The following is a 21,560-nucleotide window of genomic DNA, read 5'->3' as shown; positions in this document are numbered from 1 at the left end:
TCCAACTCCTAAGATTATGTGATTCTGTGATAGTTTAGCAAAGTTGTGTGAAAATAAAATAACTAGCATGGGTAATAATGATAAGCTAATAAAAATGCTATATTTTAAATGTTATCCTCTTTTCCCTAGTTAACCATTGCATTCATTAAGCCATGTCTGTCACCAGAAAGTTTCTTGAGACAGAACTACAACAATGTAACATTCATTTCAGCATCAGTACTACAGGTGTTCCACCTAGTTATTGTTCAAACAGTTTAGGTATTCTTCCTTTAAGAGCTCTCCCTCAACTCAGAAACGTTGGTATTAACAGTGAACCAAAAATATTTATTATTTAATCTATGACAAAAATATCTCTCTAGACTTATTAAAAATAATCTCAAAATTTTTAGGTAAAATATTAATCTTTCATTGTTACCTGTTCTGTAATCATAAGCTGGTGGCTTTCCATCATTAATTCAAATTTATCCCATGTAGCCCTTAGGTTACTGATAGTGTCCAAACCTGCACCAGCCACAGTTCGCAAAAGTTTGTTTTTTTCTTCAGCCTCTTGAAACAGGAGAAGAATCTAAATTCAAATGGATCAAAAATATGTTTATATGTAAAAATTCAGCAAATGCTCTTTATTGAAACTATAAGTAAACACATATACAGATACATATAAGCAAGAATCATCAACTGTGTATGCACAGATTATATGCTTTCATGCAGTTACTTTTTAAATACTTTTTACAGAATAACATTAAAACACTGGAAAAAAGTAGTATCTGAGGTATTTAGAGAAATTCTGAATCTTGATCCTAACATTAGATATACAGAAGTGGATGTTCACTACAAAACAGATAAATGCCTCTTTATGTATTGCAGAGATCCACTCAATCAGATTCAAGAACAGCAGCAGTGCAACAGAATTCAGTAGATGTGTATATATGTGCTGGGTCTGGCTGGGACGGAATCCATTTTCTTCATAGCACTAATGCTAAGGAGTTACACTGTTTTGTAAATGATAGAGAATTAATTTTCTTCAACATCCAGCAATTCTCCCAGAGTTGCTACAAAATTTAAATACTTATACCCAACTTAACACAGCTCTTATTGAGTTAGCAGCCAAACAGTTAAACTGTAGCCATGACAAAAATTGAGCTAAAATTACATTTCTGTACATGGGCTCGTTTACTAGGCATCTAAAACTCTATTATAACCAATGAAGATCACTGAAACCAAGTTCTCAGTCATTTAATGAAGTTTCTGGCATTACTTGAGATCCCCTACTTTATCCCATCTGCCTTACATCCACACACCTAAAATTATGGGACTTCCATATGTCCTGTGTCATATCTGCTAGCCTTGTATGGTGATCTTAGACATGCCAGTACATGCCCAAAACAGTAGACACCTACATATGAACAACTGCATTGAGCTCTTTATGGAGCTAAGAAATCAATGCAGGAGAATAAGGCAGAAGGTGTCTACTTTTGGGTGAAATGGATTGGTCTAGGATACAACTGAGCACTTTTACTAGGAACTTGATTAATTTTCTCATAAATACATGTCTAGTCCCATTTGAGATGCCTCTAGTTAAAACTACAGAAAGGCAGAGGCCTCCCAGAACTCCTCCGTTACATTTGCCAGTCCTGTGTGGATGCTGGATGCGCATTTCAGTAACTATAGAACTGCACTTGTGGGCAATTGAATCAGACTTCTGCTGAGTATATTAATAGGATGCACACTGCAGACACCTGCACATACACACCTAAACTCAGATGTCCTCATTGAGAACCGAATCTTTTCCTGGATAAATATTGCCCAGTTGGGAAGAGTTAATATGATTTTTGTAGAATTCCACAACTCTGTAAAACCAGAGTTCTTTAAAGGCATCAGTAAAGTTATGGATGAAAGAAATTAAAACTATATATTCCAATTTGGTTTCCAGAAAGCTTTTACCACAAACCCTCACCAAAGGCATTTAAGGAAACCTGGTAACCTCAACGTAAGAACAAAGGTGCTTGCACCGATAATTAATTGGGTAAAAGACAGAAAACAGAGATAGGAGAAAATGGCTAATTCCCACAATAGGAAAAGGCCACCCATGGAGTTCTGTAGGTACCTGTGCTGGACTGCTCAAGATGTTTATAAATAAGTAGGAATAGAGGACTAGCCAGTGAGATGATAAAGTTTACTGATGATACTATTCCAGGCATTAAAATAGTTCACCTGTGACGATCTGCAGAATGAACTTAGAAGAAATAGTGATCAATGATACCAGTGACAAACAAAATAAAAGTAGATATCCATGAAGTGACATATATGTGAAAAAATAAATTTCACATATGCAAGTTGAGCTCTGAGCTAATGACTGCAGTTCAGAATTGATATACTGGGGTTATATGACAGCCAGTTTTACAAAAATGCCCGTTTAATCTGAGCATCAGGAAGTAAATCAAATGTTAGGAGTCACAAGGATCAAAAAGAGAGTAAAAGAGATAATACTGCTATTTCATCATATAGATCCATGGTTCGTTCATATATTTAAACTTGTACAAAATACTGTTGGTCCCACAGAGAAAAGATTATTGCAGAACTAGAAAAGGCTTACCAAAGGGCAACAAGGATGATCAAAGCTATGAGTGGTCTTACGTATAAGGTAACATTAGGTAAACTAAAACTCTTCAGTCACGAAAAGAGATGCCTGATACAGGACACAACAAAGAAGAATACAATCATGTGTCAGGGAAAGGAAGACTAGAGACTGATTGCTCCATATCTCTTCCAATGTAAGATTTAAATGGTATGAAGATAACAGGTGGCAGGTGAAAAAAAATAAAAGAAGGGTCCTTCATGTAATGGGTAATCGATCTACGCTTTCCCAGAGGATATTTTGGATGCCAAAGGTGTATTTGCTTTCAAGAGGAGACAAGGTACAGTAGTGGAAGAAAAGTTGTAAGTTGTGGTCAGAGGCTAGAAGTGTGGGAAAGCATCAAATATGCTACCCCAATTTTATATTTTCCCCTCAGCAGACACTTTACCGCTGGAGACAAAATGCTGTGCTACATGGACCACTGCCCTGATCCTATATGGCCACTGCATGTTCTGAACTAGTTATAGTAAATGTAAGTTTCCATACAGGAAAGCAATTGCATTTTCTGATGGATGTTTTTCTGGATATGATAAAATAGTATCTTACCCCTTCTTTTCGTTCATGTAGGTTTAAATACTTTAAATTGTCTTCTGCTATCTCGTCTACAGTCTGGGGCCTAATCACTAATGTTTCCATGGCATCAGTGAGAAATGAAGAAACATCACATAGGTGAGCTATATAAAGGTGGAAAACAAAGTTATCATGGAGAAAATATTTGTAGCAATAAACATCCAAGTAAGTCAAACGTATTGTGATATAACATAAGATACGATAATGTACGTAAAGTATTTGCTTAAAAAACTGCAGATGCTTCAACAAAATATGCATGTGTTTACACATAGCTTTTTAAACATAATCTGCTGCATTCAGTGTATGATTTAGACCATAAGTGTCAGAGTCCTTTCTGAGAATTAAACATAAATATGTAAGGCATTTATTTATACACTTTCAAAATGTGAATAGGTCCTTTTTTGGTAAATGCAGAAAAATAGAAGTTAAAATTGCTTTTTTTTGGTTTTTTTTAGTTTTTTTTAAGAAACTAACTAACGCCCCCTTGCTTTAAATATTGAGAAGATTCACAAACAAAAGCCTGATTAAGCCATAATGTTGTATTTTCCTAACAAGTTAGATCCTTTTGGTACTGAGAAAGAAGCTGTACAATTCCAGGGAATAATGCATCTTCCAGGAAACAATTCAGCTTTCAGGCTGTGGAAATAATTAACTTTCTGCATAACGCGTGTTCTGCGTTTCCTGTGTTGATTGTTACATTTAAAGCACAAAGCACTGGAATTTCTCATCATCTACACCTTATTCCATTTTGTCTACCTGTTCCAGATATAGATAGATCATCCAGAAACAGGGAAATATTTTGCACTCTTTAACACTCTGCATTTTGACAATCTTAGTGACAAATAACTCTGTGGAATAGGTTTAGATTAAGACTCTTCCTGAAGTATTTCAATTTGTGAAAGAAAAATCTAGCATTTTTTAATTACATCATTTCATGATGCCTCCTTCAATTACCCTCAAGTGCCTAAAAAATTTTCCTCCCTCAAACACCAAAGAAATTTTCGTCCCTGAAATGACAAAGAAATTTTCCTTCAGACAAAAGAAACAAGAAAAACAATGTTTAAATGTATTCTTTACGTCCAGGACAGATGTGGCCATAACAAGTGAATGTGAAATATGCACATGGACATCAAAGGGTCTTCGGTTAGGCCTGTGGTGAAACAGGTTACTTTCTTTGCACTATGATTTCTGTAGCGCACTGTGCCCAAGAGTAAAATAGTCCTTTAAAAGTATTTACATTAACACAAATGTCCCTAAGTACAACAGAAACAAGGATTGCTATAAGTTAAAGTTATTTACCTTGAATAGATTTTCTCAAAGAAATTACAAGAACATCATACAACTTCTGGATGAAATCATCAATTACAGTTTTCACAGGGTTGCAATTAACAGTTAAACAATCTATCTTGATGGTGCTTCAAGACAAAAAAATTAAAAATAGCAAATATTCAGTAGTACATTCATGTGTCCATATTTCTAAGACCTATGCACATCTAGAGATTAACCTGATTTTGTAGCCTAATAAGAAAAAATAATTCTCACAATTCTACAGATAAAAGTCATAGCTTATAAGGGAAAATTACTCATACTATCGAAACATTTATAACCATTATGCATATACCTGCAGTTTTATAGGGATTAAGGTCTAATATTCTACTCCTCCAAATAGTTAGAAAATATCTTGATTTTATATAACCAGTTTCGCTAAATTCAAAAGGACTATTTCTATACTCTAAATGAAAAACATTTTAATTATTTGTACAGTCATGAACTAAATCTCTAATTTCCATGTGAATTTACTAACCCAGACTTCAATAGTCCTAAGAACATAAGAAAAGACAGCAATTTCAAGTCCCCATATCTAAACTCACAGTAACCATAGGTAGATGCCTAAAGACCACTAAGAAAAAGGGCTACTTTATTCAATACCTTCTGGAGTATCCTTCCTCAACACCAATTATTTTCAACTCACGGCACTCCATAGCCACATCCGATTTCCAGCTATAAGACACATCAGCCAATTTCTCTTCTATTTACCCAGTCATGAAAATCCTTACTACTCAGAATATCACTTAGCCAACAATTTCTACCAGTCCATTCTCCTGCATGAAATGTCACCTCTTTTCACTTGTTCTGAACATGATTCCCCACCAGTTTCATTTGAGAATGCTAACCATGCAATACACTAAATTCCATATGAATATATGTAAGAATAAAAGCCTACACTAGCATATCTTAAACTATAAGAGGTAATCAAGTGTTTCAACACAGAAATTATTTCATGTATAAACATTTACTAAGACTATTCCTAACTGTCACATGTACTCCACATGTACAGGACTCATGTAAAAGAATTGTTAATATATCACTGTGTTTTGCAGTATTTGAGAATCAGCCCCAAATTTTGAGGGGGGTTCCTATCATATCAAAGGAAGAAATTAAAAGTTTTCAGAGAAGGCTGTGCATATAAAAGGGAGTAAGTATCCAAAAATTAAAAAAACAAATCTAAACATTTTAAAAGTACATCAGTATTTTAAAAACACTTGAAACTCTACCTATATCTCCACATAAAAAGAGTATTTCTATTTTAGTATTAAAGTATCTGATAGAACACATTAAATAGATTTACACTATACCTTGGAAGACGTTCTGCTTCTTTCCCTCTCACTTTTAATGCTTTAAAGTTTTTTTCCCAGTCCTGTTTGCTAGAAAGATGTGTCTTCACCAGAGTTTCCATATCTACTTGGCCAATCACGATCCATTCCTTTTCAACATTATTTTTGATTTCATGGAAAAGAAATATTTTCCAGGCTAAAAAACTCTGTTTCTTAATAATATTAAAATACTTTAATAATGTTTTCATGCTATATTCTCTTTAACCTTTGCTCCTTCTACAGATTCTCTTGGTGGAAAAATCAGGAGGTACGAAATAGTTTGACATATTCACACATTTAAGGATAATCAAAACAGATTTTGAACAAGAGCTATAATACCAGAGTCTCAATGGGAACTGTACATATGCTTCAAGCCAGGTATGTGCTTAAGTGGCTGGCTTGGATGGACTTACTAAGCTTTTATGTGCCTTGTAGAAAAGGACAATAATGCACAAATGTCATAGCTCAGTTACTTCTAGAAAGTCTGAAGTTTAAAATTATATAAATCTCAAAAAGAAAAAAAAGTATGAGTCAGTCAAATATTGAAAATACCTTGAATTGACTAGAAACGTCTGTCAGCCTTCTGAACAAATCTTCAGCTTTACTGAAAGCAGTCAGAAATCCATTTGCATTTCTTTCGGTCATAACAGTGAATATAGACTCTTCTTCTGCTTCACTTACTCCCCTAAACTGATTTGGAATGGAGATGAATCTCTTCATTTCTCTATAATATCTAGCTCGTACTTCTTCAAAAGGTGGTCTGAACTGCAAGTAGCCTTGCCTAAAAAGTGAAAGAAATCATACAAAAACTAATATTTGAATGTAACCTGAGCCAGAATACATTCTTACTGCGAAAAAAAAATCTTACTTGAATGTTAGATCAATATTTATTTCTGGTAAATTCTCATTGAGTGCTTCTAAGCCCATTTGATACTGATGCTCCAGAGCTTTGTAAAGTTGATGATTCCAGTGCTGTCTCCAAGCTTTCATATCACATGATCTGAAACCCTAAAATTAAACAATTTTTATTTTTATTTTATTCCTCAAACCATAATTAGAATCTAACACTGAACATAGTACAATGACTGAAGACCAGGATCTTAGTTAAATTCAAAGAAGTATCACACCACTGGAACAGACTCCTCAGAGAAGTGGTCATGACACCAAAGACTGTCAAGAGTTCAAGAAGTGTCTTAACAACGCTCTTAGTCACATGGTTTAGTTTTAGGTAGTCTTGCAAAGAGCAGGGAGTTGGACTCGATCCTTATGAGTCCCTTCCAACTCAAGATAGTCTATGAATCTATGACCAGTTTGAATATTAAGAAGATCTAGAGCTATTACATCTATTTCAAATGAACATAAAAGTAAAAAAAAAAAAAATCCAAATCAAAGCAGTCTCTATGGCAGTTCATCATAACAACTTCACTAAGGTTCATCTCCCACTGGTTTTCTATGAGATTCTTCAAAGTTACTCTAAAATGCATGGAACTCTGCTAGAAATAAGATACAGAGCTGGCTGAATGAGAGATCTAAACCTGTATTACATCTTTTATTTTCCTATGATATGTAAACGTGTTTCTGCAGATCACAGATTTGATCTTAAAGAATTCAGATTTTTATTGGAATCTGCTACATTGCACTGTAAGAATATGTAAAGCTGTATCATACACTCAAGTCTACAAACGGTCACTTGTAAGCCTTCATTTTCAAAGGGGAATACAAGTTAAAAAAGAAATTTGAAACTTCTTCCATCTTAACAGGTTCTCTTCTTATTTTACTGGATAGAGATTTTCAGGTAGTGCTTTAGAGGCTTTAGAGGCAATCCAAGGCTGTTGCAGGAAGATACACATTTAAGGTCTCTCCTAGAGTTCAGAGCTGTCCAGAGGAACTCCTCCAATAGAAATATTCGAGAGATTAAGAAAACTTAAAAATGTCTCAATTAAGCCTTAAGACAATTATAAATAGCGGTTTTAAAGAAATATATAAAATCTTGATGACAACAGCAGTAAGACTATAACATCTTGCACTTTTGGATGGTGAAAACAGGATACATTTGGTTAAGTTTTATTACTTCTAGTAATGTTCCATGTAAAATATTCTGTAATACCAAAACAATTTTCAAACAGATCTTAAACCAAACATAGTGTATTAATTTTTAGAAAATATACTGACTTCAAGATAAAAACTTGCAAACTTAATTTCAAACAAAATTACAAACCAAAAGCTGAATCAATGTACTTATTTATAATTCACCTTATCTTGAGAAGATGGAAAAATTTCTAAGAAAAATAGAGTAAAAATATTGCAATAGCTGACATTAATGGTTCAGATACAACTGATCTACATGATCTAAGTTTTTCCCAATTTTTCATTTAACCCTTGTCATCTGACCAAGTGTTCTTCTTATCCAATTAATAGCACAACATGAAAAAGATTATCCTCATCTTCCTCATCTGAAATTTTACCTCATATCTGGCATCAACTAAGTAGTACAATCAGTTTTTCTGAGCTAGCTAGTAACTTCCTAATCAAAATTAATTCAATCATGCTATTTTTGTGTCTTAAAACTTAACTACAATTTGCTATATGATACTGAAATCCTGCCTGTGACTCGAGGCTGGCAAAACCAGTTCTGAGCTCCTGAAGTCCATCTTTCCAACGCCGCTGCTGGCGAAGTAGATCGATATTCATGAGAGATATAACCTGTTAAAAGATTTTTAAAGGATAATAGACATATTCATCACCACATTAATGAAAGAAAGGGCAAAGTAAGGTATAAGAGACATTATTTCAATTTCACCTGGAGAATATACCTTTTCAATGAAGTTTGTGTGCCACTTTCTTAGTTTTCTATTTTCAGTGGAAAGCCGTTCAGCAGCAGCTTGGAGCTTTTGGATATAAGATTCCAATTCTCTAGGATTATCCCAAGTTATTTGAGCTTTTCCTCCAGGACCCAATTTTGAATGCTTGAAAAACATACAACTTTTGTAAGGTTTAATAGCAAATATAGTCTACCACCTAGCATTTAGGATGTGATAATTTAAGAAAGACGGTTTTACTCCTAGTAATAAATGGAGGACCTCTCACTAATCAGTTGAGGCATAATAATCTGGCAAATCACAGACACGTGGACATATCATTGTAGCTACATCAATGCACTGGCGAAGGATTAATACCAGACTCTTAACACACCATGAAATCAATCCACTAATGTCGAGACTCCTGCCCCACAAACATAAGCAGAAATCTTAGGCTCTGAGGACATCTTAAACTCCTCCCTTCCTCTTTGTTCTGCATAGACCAAAATCCAATATACTAATAATCACTATCCAACTTCACCTGTTTATCATGACGTAAATTTGCTAAAATACACAGTAAAATTCCACCGACGCATAAGCAGCTTTGCGGAGTTCCATTTCTCTTGGCTTTTTATCAAGATTATGGGGTTTTTATGCATTTTGCTAAACACATAGAAGAAAATCAGAACACAAAAAAGCATGTGAAGTTACAAAACTGGACCTGTTTCTAAAAGATACAGGGCAGAAATAACATCATATAGGAGAATATGTTGTGCCTTTGAACATTTCTGCACCATCACTATCTTAGGGTCTGCACACTAAAGGAATCCGTGGCATACTCTGCAGCCAGCCCAAGGAAAATTTAAGTGACAGTTTGGTAACTTCTTCCAGGACACTTCTGAACCTACAATTTGGTTTGGACTCCTCACCATTTTGTGTGAACTAATACAGACCCCAACATCCCTTCTACTTTCAGCCTCATTCTTATACTCTGTCTTGCAAAATGGTTCTCAGGAGTGAGTTTCCAATTGTTTCTGTAATACTTGCTCTGCAGGCATTATTCTCTTGCGCAATATAGAGTTTATAGGCACATAACTCTCCAGCCATTCTTACATTGTAAGAGTGTTGGAAGAGGGTGGAATGCTTCAAACTGATCAAAACCAGTAAACTGAAATTCATGATATAAAACATGTCTCTCCAGACATAAAATAGAGATATGGTGTTAAAAAACTGTAGATTATATTGTAATTTTTAAGTTCATATTGTTCCTTCAAAACAGAAAAATGAAAATAAATAAATTCCTTCAAATTGCTCCAAATTCCTTAAAAGAATATAAAACTTCTTTAAGTATAGTGAACTTCCTAGCAGTTATTAAAAAAAACCACAACCTCTTCTCAGAGGTTTCACCTATAGGTCTTACCTCCATTATGTCTGAACACCAACCAACCATGATAAACTGCATGAATAAGTCAATATTCATGTAGATCCATATACTTTGTTCTTAGTAAAAACCAGAAACTATCTACTTTCAACTTGCTCAAAACATGAATTAGAAATATTCAAGAGAATTGCAAAATGCATAGAGATTTAATAACATTCAAAACAGTGAAACCATTCCTTAATACTAATTTATCTCCAGAACAAAGTATATGCCATTTGTACCAAAACAGACCAAAATGATATTATATAGAACTGTTAAAATAAGAGATACATTACCAGCTATTAAGGAATTGACCCCATTGTGGTTCATGTGTAAATTCAAACACTAAAAATAACTCCTAAGAGAGCATATTACAATCATATCCATGGTAAAAAGGAGTTAGTTTAATTAATTTTTTTTAAAAAGGCCCACTGTTTTTAATAAATGCTAATTAAACCAATGGTGGTGTTTGTGTAGGAAGACTGCAGGCAAAAAGTACAGTAAGAAACACTGAAAAAGCAGCACAGAATATGCACAGATACCATTGACATTTAAAATAAAAAGAGAGTGGAATTCTTTCACCTTAATTATCTGTTCAAATGCTAAAGCAGACTGTAACATCATCGGCTTCTGACTCTCAATCATTTGTTGATCAATAGAATTATAAAAGTGTGCCACCTGTATAAATGGAGAGGTTAAAAGAACAGATACAAATATTTACATGCCAATAAACGCAATGCAGGAAATTTCTGAAAGTATTACCCAATTGATACCATTAAGAAATGAGAACTAACTATAATAGTCAAATGTTTACAGAAATAAAGTACATATACAATGTTAATGTGATCCTATCTTCCTCTAGTGACAACTTCTAATACCAAAAAAGACTGCCACTTACACATGTTTGAGGTGATTAGACTTCACCTTAAGTGAAATAGGTTCAGCCTCTGATTTATTATAAGTGGAACGGTTTCAGTACTTTATGCAAATATAGGTATCTAGTGCCATTGCAGAGGCCTTCAAGTATCCATGATATCTGTCAGAATATGACACAAGATCTATTAATAAAACCTATTTATTTCCAGATTGGCAGCTGGAGTAAGATGGATATCCAGTAACTTGGTTTAGTTGTCCACACATAGACGTGTAATGTCTTGAGACAACTAAGGTTTCCACTTGGGCACCTGTCAATGATTCAGATGCATGGTTATCTTGTAGGTCACGTCATCTCTGCCTTAGCTGTGCAGGTGTCTCAGATATCAATGACACCTCATGTGAAGCTGAATTGAGCTACCTAAGAATTTTTACCAATATATACACATTTATTCTTCTATCTTACAGTAAGAGAAGAAAATCTGACACTGTCTTTCAATTGAAAAATAAGCCAAATAAAAACTTATGTAGCATTGAGCTCGATCAAAAAATACTTCCCTAGGAAACAAACACACGTTTGCATTGAAATATTTATTAATATATTTTCAGTTGAAAACTAACAATGGTGAGGACGAGCTGGTCCATTTTATATCATTTTCCTTCAGTTATAATAATTAGAAACTGAGACTAAAACCAGGAGATCAATGAATTGCTTGTCTAATTTTTGTATATTCATACAGTAACTTCACATGGCTTTAATACTGTAATTAATTTGGTTTCAAAAGAAGAAATATTCTGAAATTGTAAAGTATTTCTTTATTTTTGTTCTTTTTTAAGGACTTTGCTATTTTTTTCAAGAAACAAGTCAATTTCATACAGACAAACACAGCAAAAAGCTTAATCACACAGCCACAAAAGATAATAATCTAGAAAAGTCCTACTAATGCTGGAAAGTCATAGCAGGAAGTTATTATGACATTTAATCTTATACCTGTTTGAAGATGACTGCCTGCTTACAGAAATTCTGCGCAGTGTTTGCAACATGCTGTATTTTAGCTGGTATAGCAAATCCAAGTGCTGATAGCTGACGTACTTCTCTTAGGAGAGTCACCAAACGATCTGAATAAAGTACGTTTAATGTTCCAAAAACGTGATCCAACTCCATTACAGGACTATTAGCTTGAATGCTAAACCAAAATCAAATGAAATATATTATTTAATATCATTTTACATCAATTCTTTCTTAGGTGTATTTTATAATAGCATTAGAAACAACTCAAAAGCTCAATGTAATTCTATTACGGTTTTCTATCTTTATTAACATTTTCATTTACTCAGAAGTTATTCTAGTAACCTTTCTCTTAGCTCAAAGCTAGTGAAGACAAGAATAAATGAACAGTGCCTATTGATTTTGCTCACAAAGTTTTTCTGATTTGTTCAAATAGTTAGCATGTAACTCACAGCTAGACAATTTTTCTCAAATACACTGGATCTGTCATACTCTCTCAAGCAGGCACCTTGCAGGCCCCAGCCAGCCTTCAGCACTGTGAAGGGGAAGAAACTCGGAGGGAACCAATCCAAGAAGCAGGATTTGGATCAGAGGAACGTTTTGGTATACACAATCAGATGCTAAGAACATCAGCCTATCTTTAGATTTTACTTCATATTTTTTATACTGTAGTTATGCTTCTGCTACCATACTTTTAGCCATCTTTCATAAAAACTTCAGCTTTACTCATTTTGTCACTTTCTCATTTTTTTCTAGTTCCCATGTCCATTGCATCTCCCTTTGCAGTGAGCTACCTCTCTTCCTTTCAATTAATCTCTTCACATCTTTTTAAATTGCACAACAATAAAATTTTATGGTACTAATAAATTAGGTGGCCATTATATACTGGAGTGCTGAATCTGCTTATTTGTTATTTCAGAGTGTTTTTTATAAAAGAAAAGTTTACACATAACTATCAACTCCTATATCCTCTTAACAACCAAGCCTGGCAGCATGATGAAATTATAATAAACTCTTCAATTTTGTTTCTGCACTCATCCTCAATATTGTAAATTTTTTTAGAAGCTTTGAGAAGTTCTATCAAATTATACCACACTACAAATTTCAGCATAAACACTATATAAGCAATAATGTATTTACCAAAGTCCTGACTTGGGATTTGATAATTCTGACTGGATATTCCTACACCAATCATCAAATTGTTCTTGTTCATATACTTTTAACTGTTCCAGAAAAGAATCTGCACTTTGATGAAAAGTTTGAAATCCAGATAAGTCAGACAGAAGAGCCTCTGCCAACTTGATAGCATCATCCACCTTAAACACAATCACAAAGAAAAGACACTTAACTTTCCAGTACTCAATCAGAAAAATCACAATAAAAATCAGTATTACAAAACATCCAAGTGGGATTCAAAAACCAATTAAAAAAAAAAACCTGCATCTTGAATTGTGTCCCAGATGTTCACATTTGATTACAGTAGATTGGGTCTGAATAAGTTGTCTACCACTACTGAGATACCGCAGAGTATCCCACCTAGTCTTTAGTTATTTCTCCATAAAGGTACAGATCTCGCATGCATCCTTTGCTGTATCTATAAGGTCCATGTCAATACTCAAAGGTGTTTCAAATGGGATTTCACATCTACACATGGACAAATTAATCAAAACCCTATTCAATACAACCAGTGGAGATTTGAGAGCTATTTAAAAATTTAGCACAGCCTAAAGTAGACACACAACTGAAATGCATCATCTGAACTGCTCTCTAAGTCTTTAGCAGACCAAGCAGAAGAAATAAATGTGAACCCTGAGCTGCTGCTGCTGTTCAACTTAGCAAGCCGCACCACTGAGAAGGAGTGTTGATTAAATAATTCTTGGGAAGTTCTCAAATACCATGGTTTATGTACTATGATAATATTGTGTCTAGACACTAATGGAATCTTACCTTCAGCTCCAGCTGCCGTACCCATACAATATTATTGACGACTTCAGAAAGATTCTTGCCTGATAGCGGTCCAGAAACATCACCAGGAACACCATGGCAACGAGTTTCAAAGTCTGCCTGATAGTCTAACACAAGCAAAAATGTTAGACCAGACAACTCACAGAACAAGCTTCAAATTATTACTGTAGTTACAAAAACACACTAGGGACACTGACATAATTCTAAAAGTAAATAAAGAATTATAGTATTTGCAAAAAAAGACCCAAATCTAATGCAATTACATACTTTTAAATACATTTTTACCTCTGACATAATCTTGAAGTCTTGCTAGCAACGTTTCCCTTTCCAAAAGCAACTCTTTGCTTATATTTGGATGCTTTATCAGTTCCCTGTATTTCTGAAACGTTTGAAGAAGCTGTAATATGAAGTTTTAAAAAGTTATCTCTTTCTCCTGAAAAAAAAAACCAAACCCTAAACCTATTCTGATGCTACTCATTAATGTTGTTCATAAGTACTCTTTGAATCTCAGTACTTACACACCTGTGCTCTAAACTGACTACTTAAAAAGTCAATAATTTTACCTTTGGAAAGTTTTCAGACTACAAAAATACCCATACCTGCTGAGGACTGTCCTGAATTTCTGAAATAAATTTCTTCAATTTGTTTGCTATTTTTTGTTCTGCTGGTGCAATAATTCTTTCATACTGAGAGACTGCTGCTTTCCATAATGGCTAGAGATAATGAGTTCATATGTTAGTTAGGACTATCTATACACATCATAAAAAGTCAGAGAAAGAATGAGAATAAATTAAAAATATGCATTATACCTCTGTGTACGGATTATAGTGTACAGGATTTAGGCCAGCAAAAGGTTCAAACACTTGGGAAATATTTTGTTCTCCAGCTGGCAAAAAGACTGTAAGTTTTTCATGAAGTGTTCTAACAGTTAGAACCTATAATGGAAAAAATATTTTATATATATCCAACATATTTTAACATAAAACTTACATTTACAAGCAAAAAGCACAAGCAGAACATCCCATCCCTCTCCCTTCCATAAGAAACTTTTGAAAGGCTCAGGCAAACATGGATAATGGAATGCTATCTGACACTAGAAAGACTATAAAAGTGTTTTAATTCCCTTTTAAAACTTAAAACAATGACAATTAATTCTGTGTCTAATTAAATATATGTGTATAATTCAAATATTTACCTCATCAAGACGTTTGCCAAGTTTGACTAACGATTCGGGGATATATTTCTCACTTTTCCATGGATGTAGAGTATAATGTTGCCACAGTTGTCCAGTTAGGTACTCACAAGTTGACACCCATTGCTCACAAATCAAGATGCCAGCCTTTAGACTTTCTTTAACACTGTGAAATGCATCCTCCCACAGATTCAAAGCTGCTAATTTTCTCTGAACATATCTACCTAGTGAGCCACCTAGAACACAAAAAAGTACACAAAAGTAATACATCATGTTTGTTTAAAATAACTCCTTTAAATGCTACATGATGTTCCAATCACATTTTTTAGAAAAATAGTGTAATGTCTTGATTTCAAACCACAAAAACGTATCAACAACTGATCATTTTTCTTTCAGATTCAATACATCTCTTAAACATCTCCAAGTTAAACAGAGTTTGGTCCAATATCAGAAGCTGATGGATTTGGATTCTGGAATCCACACACAAGTATCTATCAGCAGTAACGGCAGCAGCTGGCTGTCCCCAGCAATCCTTCCTCTCATGCACACACACATCTGGCAGCAGCAAAATCACTGTCTTACACCTGTCCCAGAGTGTGGGACTGCTGTTGAGAGAATGAGAGAAGCAACCTCTCTGCACGTCCTGCTCTCACCTCCACATAGACTGAATAAACTTTCAAATGGCGGTTTATATAAAAAAATTTCTCCTCTGAGAAAAAGACAAGGAGTCAAACAGAAGGAAGACAAATCCAGTCTGCAGGCTGAAAGGTATCCAGCTCCATCTTGTTATTACCTGTCATCTTCCCAAGCATGTGTGAAGGCACCTACTAGAAGTGGCTGAATTACTGGATACTAAAAGGCAAATGATATTCATGGATCATAATTACAAGAAGAAAGCACCTTAATGCTGTAGGCTAGCACTGGTGCCTTTAGGAGGAAGAAGGTCTCTGCTCAAGCATTCATTTTACTTTTTCTCAACCGTTCACTTAATAAAGACTGCATAAAGGTTTACCTATTACATCCAAGAGATTATGCATGCGTGGCTGTGGATAAGGATCGTGTTCTGTTTGTCTCCACACAACATCAACAGTATCCTTGGTAGTCTCCACCAGATCCACAACTTCAAATAATGAGAGACTATCCAAGTTGTAAAAATCCTAGGAAAAAATATCCTTAATACAATTACTTTGCAATTAGTATTGCAGAAATATTTATACTTTTGTGAAGCTGGCAATTGCTATAGTTTCTTGGATTTTATTGCTTAAAAAATGAGCATTTGTGTAAGTTTATTTACATGAAGAATGCCCTGATATCTGAAGTGCCATTCAAGCAAGCATTTTACAAGTGCCAAAAATTTTACATGATAGTATTTATGATTATCATCTGCAATTTCAGTTTTCCTTTTTATAATTTCATGAGTCAGTTTCAAGTTCACAAACTGTAACATACTGTTATGTTTCTACAGCAGCTCTTAGTATTGGCATTATAGAGCATTACAGCTCTTAGTTGGCATTCACTTGCACCATTGTCACTAGAAACTACATAAAAAATCAACATGTAGAAATTACATTTAAAGCAAACTTTTCCTAAGAAAAAATAACTAGTTATATATTCATACATTTGAAAAGAGTGTACATATACTGACATATATTTCATAAGAAGAGTGTTTTTTACTAACTGAACAAATATATCAAAGATCACACAATAGAAAACATACTTTTGCAATGTCCTCAAACAGATCTTTAAAATGAGAAGCTCTCTCTTTACTACACCATTTACTTCCATGACGAGCACATTCTATCCAGAACTGAAATTCATCTGTTGGTGTAAGTATAGCTGCAAATTATAACGGAAAATGTTTAAATATAAAGCACACAAATGGTCACAAAATATTTTCAGAGAGAACATACTTTGTAAAGCAAATGTTTACTATATGGTTATGTAATTATCCTTCAACTTCTGACTCTGACTAGATATAGCATCAAGTTCATACCAACACACCAGAGCTGATGGTCACTAATTCCAATCTACTCACCACAACCTGCTATACTTCATACGCTGCAGTCACTAGGATAACAAAGTCTGAAAACTCAACCTAAAAATACATTATTTACTCCTAATTTAAAATTAACTATAAAAGATGTAATTGCAAAACAAACCTTGCACATCATCTTCACTGAATTTTGTTCCTGTGTAATTAGGATCTGATCTTCTGAGAACAGCACTCAAGCCAGCTTCAAGCTCACTTAAAAGTTTCTGGAGTTTGGGATCAAATGTTTTACTCCATCTCTCATCCTGCCATGAAAATTTCAAAAATTGTGACTCACACGATAGAACAATTATGATTTTCCTCCCATTAATTTTATAAAGAAAATATTCAGATTAATAGCAGTAACCAATCACATGGTGGGACATAATAATTTCTTTTTCTTCAAGTCAAGGAAAAGTACCTCATTCTTTTCACTTCTTAATACTGTAAAAAATTTTCAATCACAGTTGTTAAATTTATAAAGGCACTCTGAAAAGGTGTTCAAAATTCTTTATTAATGAATTTTTTTAAATTAAGTTTGGAATCTACTTCTTTAGTAGAATATGAAATTACTAGAATCAAATTTTAGAAGTTATTGTGTTCTTCTAAAATTATTCTATTACTATTATGACATATGAGACATTAAAAATATTTCAATGCTGAAACTCTGCTTGTTCAGCTTATGAAATACAGCCATGGTCACTGTTTCTGACAAAAAAAATCCAGGAAGGAAATATATGTTTTAATGGAACAGAAGGAAAAGCCTCAGAACATTTAAAAATGCAAAAGAAGGCTCTCACAATATTTTATTTTTAAAACAAAATATTTATCTCAGAACATTTAACTATGGAATTTCAACATTTCAATATAAATCACCAGAACATTTAAATTGGTATATTGCTCACCTTCAGTAGTACTGGTGCAAAAACTTGTCGTACAGCTTGATACAGGGTATTAATTGGTGAATCTAGCATAGATGACACAAGAATATTACTATGAAGATTGTCTTCTGTAATCACATCAGGTCGCAGCTTAAAGAACACCAACACATTATTCTTCGAATCAGTAGCTTCAATCTGTTACAAACAAGAAAACAGAATTTGTTTAGAAAACTGTCATTGACTGCATATTAAGCTAAATTACGTACACCATTTACACAAATTATTTACATAGAGGAAAAAATTATAAAATAACATATTACTCCCTATGGGCGCTGATAACATCCTGCTAGTATCTGATTTGCACTGAAAATGGAAATTTTTCTTATACTTTTTACTGAGTTCATAGGAACCTGAATTCCACCATCAAACATGTAATGCCTTTTTCATTATAAAATATCTGTTAATAACATAATTACTTACACTATTTTGGTTTTGAAAACTCCATTTATCTCTTTCTGTGGATAAAACAGAAACTTTACCATGTGCCTAGATAAAACTAAGCATGAAGTCTATCTTTTTTACTGCATTTTTACACTGCAGAACTTTGGGAATATTTTTCTAAACATTCAGTATTGTTCTCCTGAGTCTGTAAATACATAATTCTATTATAATTCATAGATTTCTCAAAGACAGAGACAGGCATGCCCCTTCATCAGTAAAATGTTACGAGTTTTATTCTCTTTGCAGTCCCATTTATGAGTAAAGTTCCAAAAACTGGCATAAAATCCATTATTGAAACTATCTGTGGCTGAGGAGGATTCATAAAACAGCAGAACATTATTAAACATTTGATAAAACAATATCACAGCTGAAATTCCAAATTCTGTGCAATTGTAAACATGTGTGAACTTTTTTTTATGTTATGTCCCGGCTTGAGCTAAATAGAACCAATTCTCTATTCGGTGATTTTACTTTTTCAGTTAATTCTCTTCTAAGTGAGTGTACTTTCTGAAACTAATGGCATGTTTTTCCAGACAGTGTTCATTTCTACAACTGATAGTGCTTGATGTTTATAGTCACTATTAGAAGGTATGTAAATACGGCTCTTGCTTACGCTTGCGCCTATGGAGACGAAGGCCACTGCCACACCATAAGTGCCATATCAGGGTGTTGTAAGTGAGGTGTCACACCTGTGGGGAGGAGTGGGCAGGACAGATGACCCAAAACTGACCAACAAGGTATTTCATCCCACATACGTCATACTCAGTGTAAAGCTGAGAGATCACGAGGGTCAAGCAAACAAGGGTTTCGCATCTTCTCCGCTTCTTCTGCCATGGCCAATGTTCGAGCAGAACCCTGCTAGTTCGTCTGCCTTCAATCCTGAGCTGTGTGTTCCTGAAATCCAGTTCCTGAATCCAGTTCCTGAATCCTGCTTCCACCTGCTGCCGGTTTTCCAGTGCCCAGCTCCACAGAGCCTCTGGTGACAGTCATCATGGGGGGAGGGGGATGGGACAGCAGGATTTGACATTGGTTTTGTATATGTTTGTATATATTTCATTACTTTCCTATTTACATTATTATCCTGTAGTATTATTGTTATTGTTTCATTAAACCTGTTAGTTTTCCAACCTATAAGTCTCTCTCCCTTATTCTCTTTCTCTTCCACTTCTGAGGAGGGGAGAGGGATTAATAGCTCTGTCCATCAGTCAGTGCCCAGCCCAGCTCCAAACCAGGACATGTTAAAAGAAACAGAGGGCTAGAAAGAACAGCTTTCAATTTTACTGGTCAGTATCAGTTTTATTTTCTTATCTTTAGCCCAACACCTACAGACATCATTTCACTGAGACAACAGGTATGCATCTGATCTTCCACAGTTGCTGACAGTGGCTTTGTATATCAGACAGTGGCTCAGCAGTACACCCCAAAAACTGATACAAGTAAATGTTCATTCTTGCATGAATATAGCATGCACTAGACTTGACAAACTACAAATAAAACAACACCAAGAGGTGTGTATATAAGTTATAGCAGTTCATGTGTTAATGACCCACTATGCTAGTCAGCAGTGCAGAAACAAACTGTCACTGACATAACAGACACCAGGTCACCGGTCTCACAGCAGAATGGGACACACGTCACGACTCGTGCTTTGCCTGTACACGTCATGTGGCAGTCACCACACTGTGTTCTGACTATGCAGTGACATTCACTGTCCATCACACCCCACACTCACTGAACACAAACACTCAGAGTAGGACATTTTACACAACAAATCTCAGATCTGCTCACAGCTGGACACATCAATCTGTAAAATGTGTGGTTTGGACAAACATCCACCTTGGGACTTGTCAAATATCAGCCAATGTGCCACATACTGGGCCATGTTTCCTGCATGGGCATTGGCAATACAATCCTTCCAGTTACCAGCATGCACCTTTGCCCAGGAACAACACATACATCAGACTCTATCTGGCACTTGCAGCAAGGAAACATGTCATTCTCCAGGCTGTATTACATTCATATAGGGACAATATAGAGCACACTAAAACTACACATCAGCATGGGTTTATACAGTTGCTCTATCACTCAATGCCTCCTGCCCACCCAGAGAGGAAAGGAAAAGAAGATGCATGGGTTGAAACAGAAATATATTTAATAAAATAATAATAAAACCTAATATTAATAGCAATTATGATAGAAAATACACAGTCATACTCAGACAGTATTGTGGGGGAGTAGGCCTCAGGAGTAGGACGGTAAACAAGTCTCTCTAGAGATATCAGCCACGGAGAAGAAAGGAGCAGGAGGGAGGAAGAGGGCTGTCCCCAGCAAACTGCCCAATATACAATGAATGTGACATTTATAATGTGACAGAATAATTATTAATTGGTCAGCCTGTCTTTTGCTCCTCCTAACTTCTGCACCTGGCCAACTCAAGGCTGCTGAAGACCTTGAGCACTATGGAAACCTGCATACCTGAATTATTTGAAAAGCTGTAAGTTTTATCACTTTGTTCCAATAAAAAAGTGTTGCAGTCCTTACAAAATTGTAGTTTTTCTCACAGGAAAACTGACTTTAAAATTCTGTCCCAGTAAGCCAGGACTATACACTAACAAATACATCACACAGCTGACCAAATGGTCTTCCAAGACTCTTGGGCCAGTAATTTATGCAGCAGACACTGAGACCAGTAGTGGAAAGTAAGCATTAGGAGGATGTGTCCCAAATCAGTTAGTGGTCTTTCATGACCACTAAACCTGGACTGGACCCCGGGCTCTGCATCCCCACTCGCACACCAGGATGTGCTGGATCCACAGGTGCCCGGGATGTGGTGGACACGCTGGATCCACAGGTGCCCGCACACGCGCCTGGCTGGACACCACGGTACCTTGTTGGATGCAGTGAGCTGGGTGCCTGCGTGCTGCACAACGAGGAGGAATTCGTTGCCGTCGTCGAGGAAGTTGCTCAGCTCCGGGCGGGACCGGAGCCCCGCGGCCAGGGCAGCGGCACCCGCAGTGGGATCCAGCCCGAAGT

The 21,560-nt window shown here is 35.3% G+C and overlaps 1 protein-coding gene across 1 annotated transcript; it reads right to left on the bottom strand.

The window, feature by feature from the left end:
- Nucleotides 1–415: 415 nt before the first annotated feature.
- On the bottom strand, nt 416–21,495 carry LOC104543552 (cytoplasmic dynein 2 heavy chain 1-like; the record flags this gene model as incomplete). Its single annotated transcript, XM_010188191.1, has 21 exons — nt 416–565; nt 3,182–3,309; nt 4,505–4,620; nt 5,842–5,969; nt 6,412–6,640; nt 6,728–6,867; nt 8,464–8,562; nt 8,673–8,825; nt 10,660–10,755; nt 11,942–12,137; nt 13,100–13,275; nt 13,907–14,031; nt 14,210–14,321; nt 14,524–14,637; nt 14,734–14,859; nt 15,120–15,352; nt 16,129–16,273; nt 16,834–16,952; nt 17,276–17,411; nt 18,051–18,221; nt 21,415–21,495. Coding segments are annotated over 21 exons (2,973 nt in total), but the record flags the coding sequence as incomplete, so codon positions are not given.
- Nucleotides 21,496–21,560: the final 65 nt, after the last annotated feature.

This window comes from Mesitornis unicolor, unplaced genomic scaffold (assembly GCF_000695765.1).
Source record: "Mesitornis unicolor isolate BGI_N332 unplaced genomic scaffold, ASM69576v1 scaffold7637, whole genome shotgun sequence".
Classification (NCBI taxonomy): domain Eukaryota; kingdom Metazoa; phylum Chordata; class Aves; order Mesitornithiformes; family Mesitornithidae; genus Mesitornis; species Mesitornis unicolor.
Note: the sequence above shows the minus strand (reverse complement) of the source record. Positions and strands in the feature narration are given on the sequence as shown.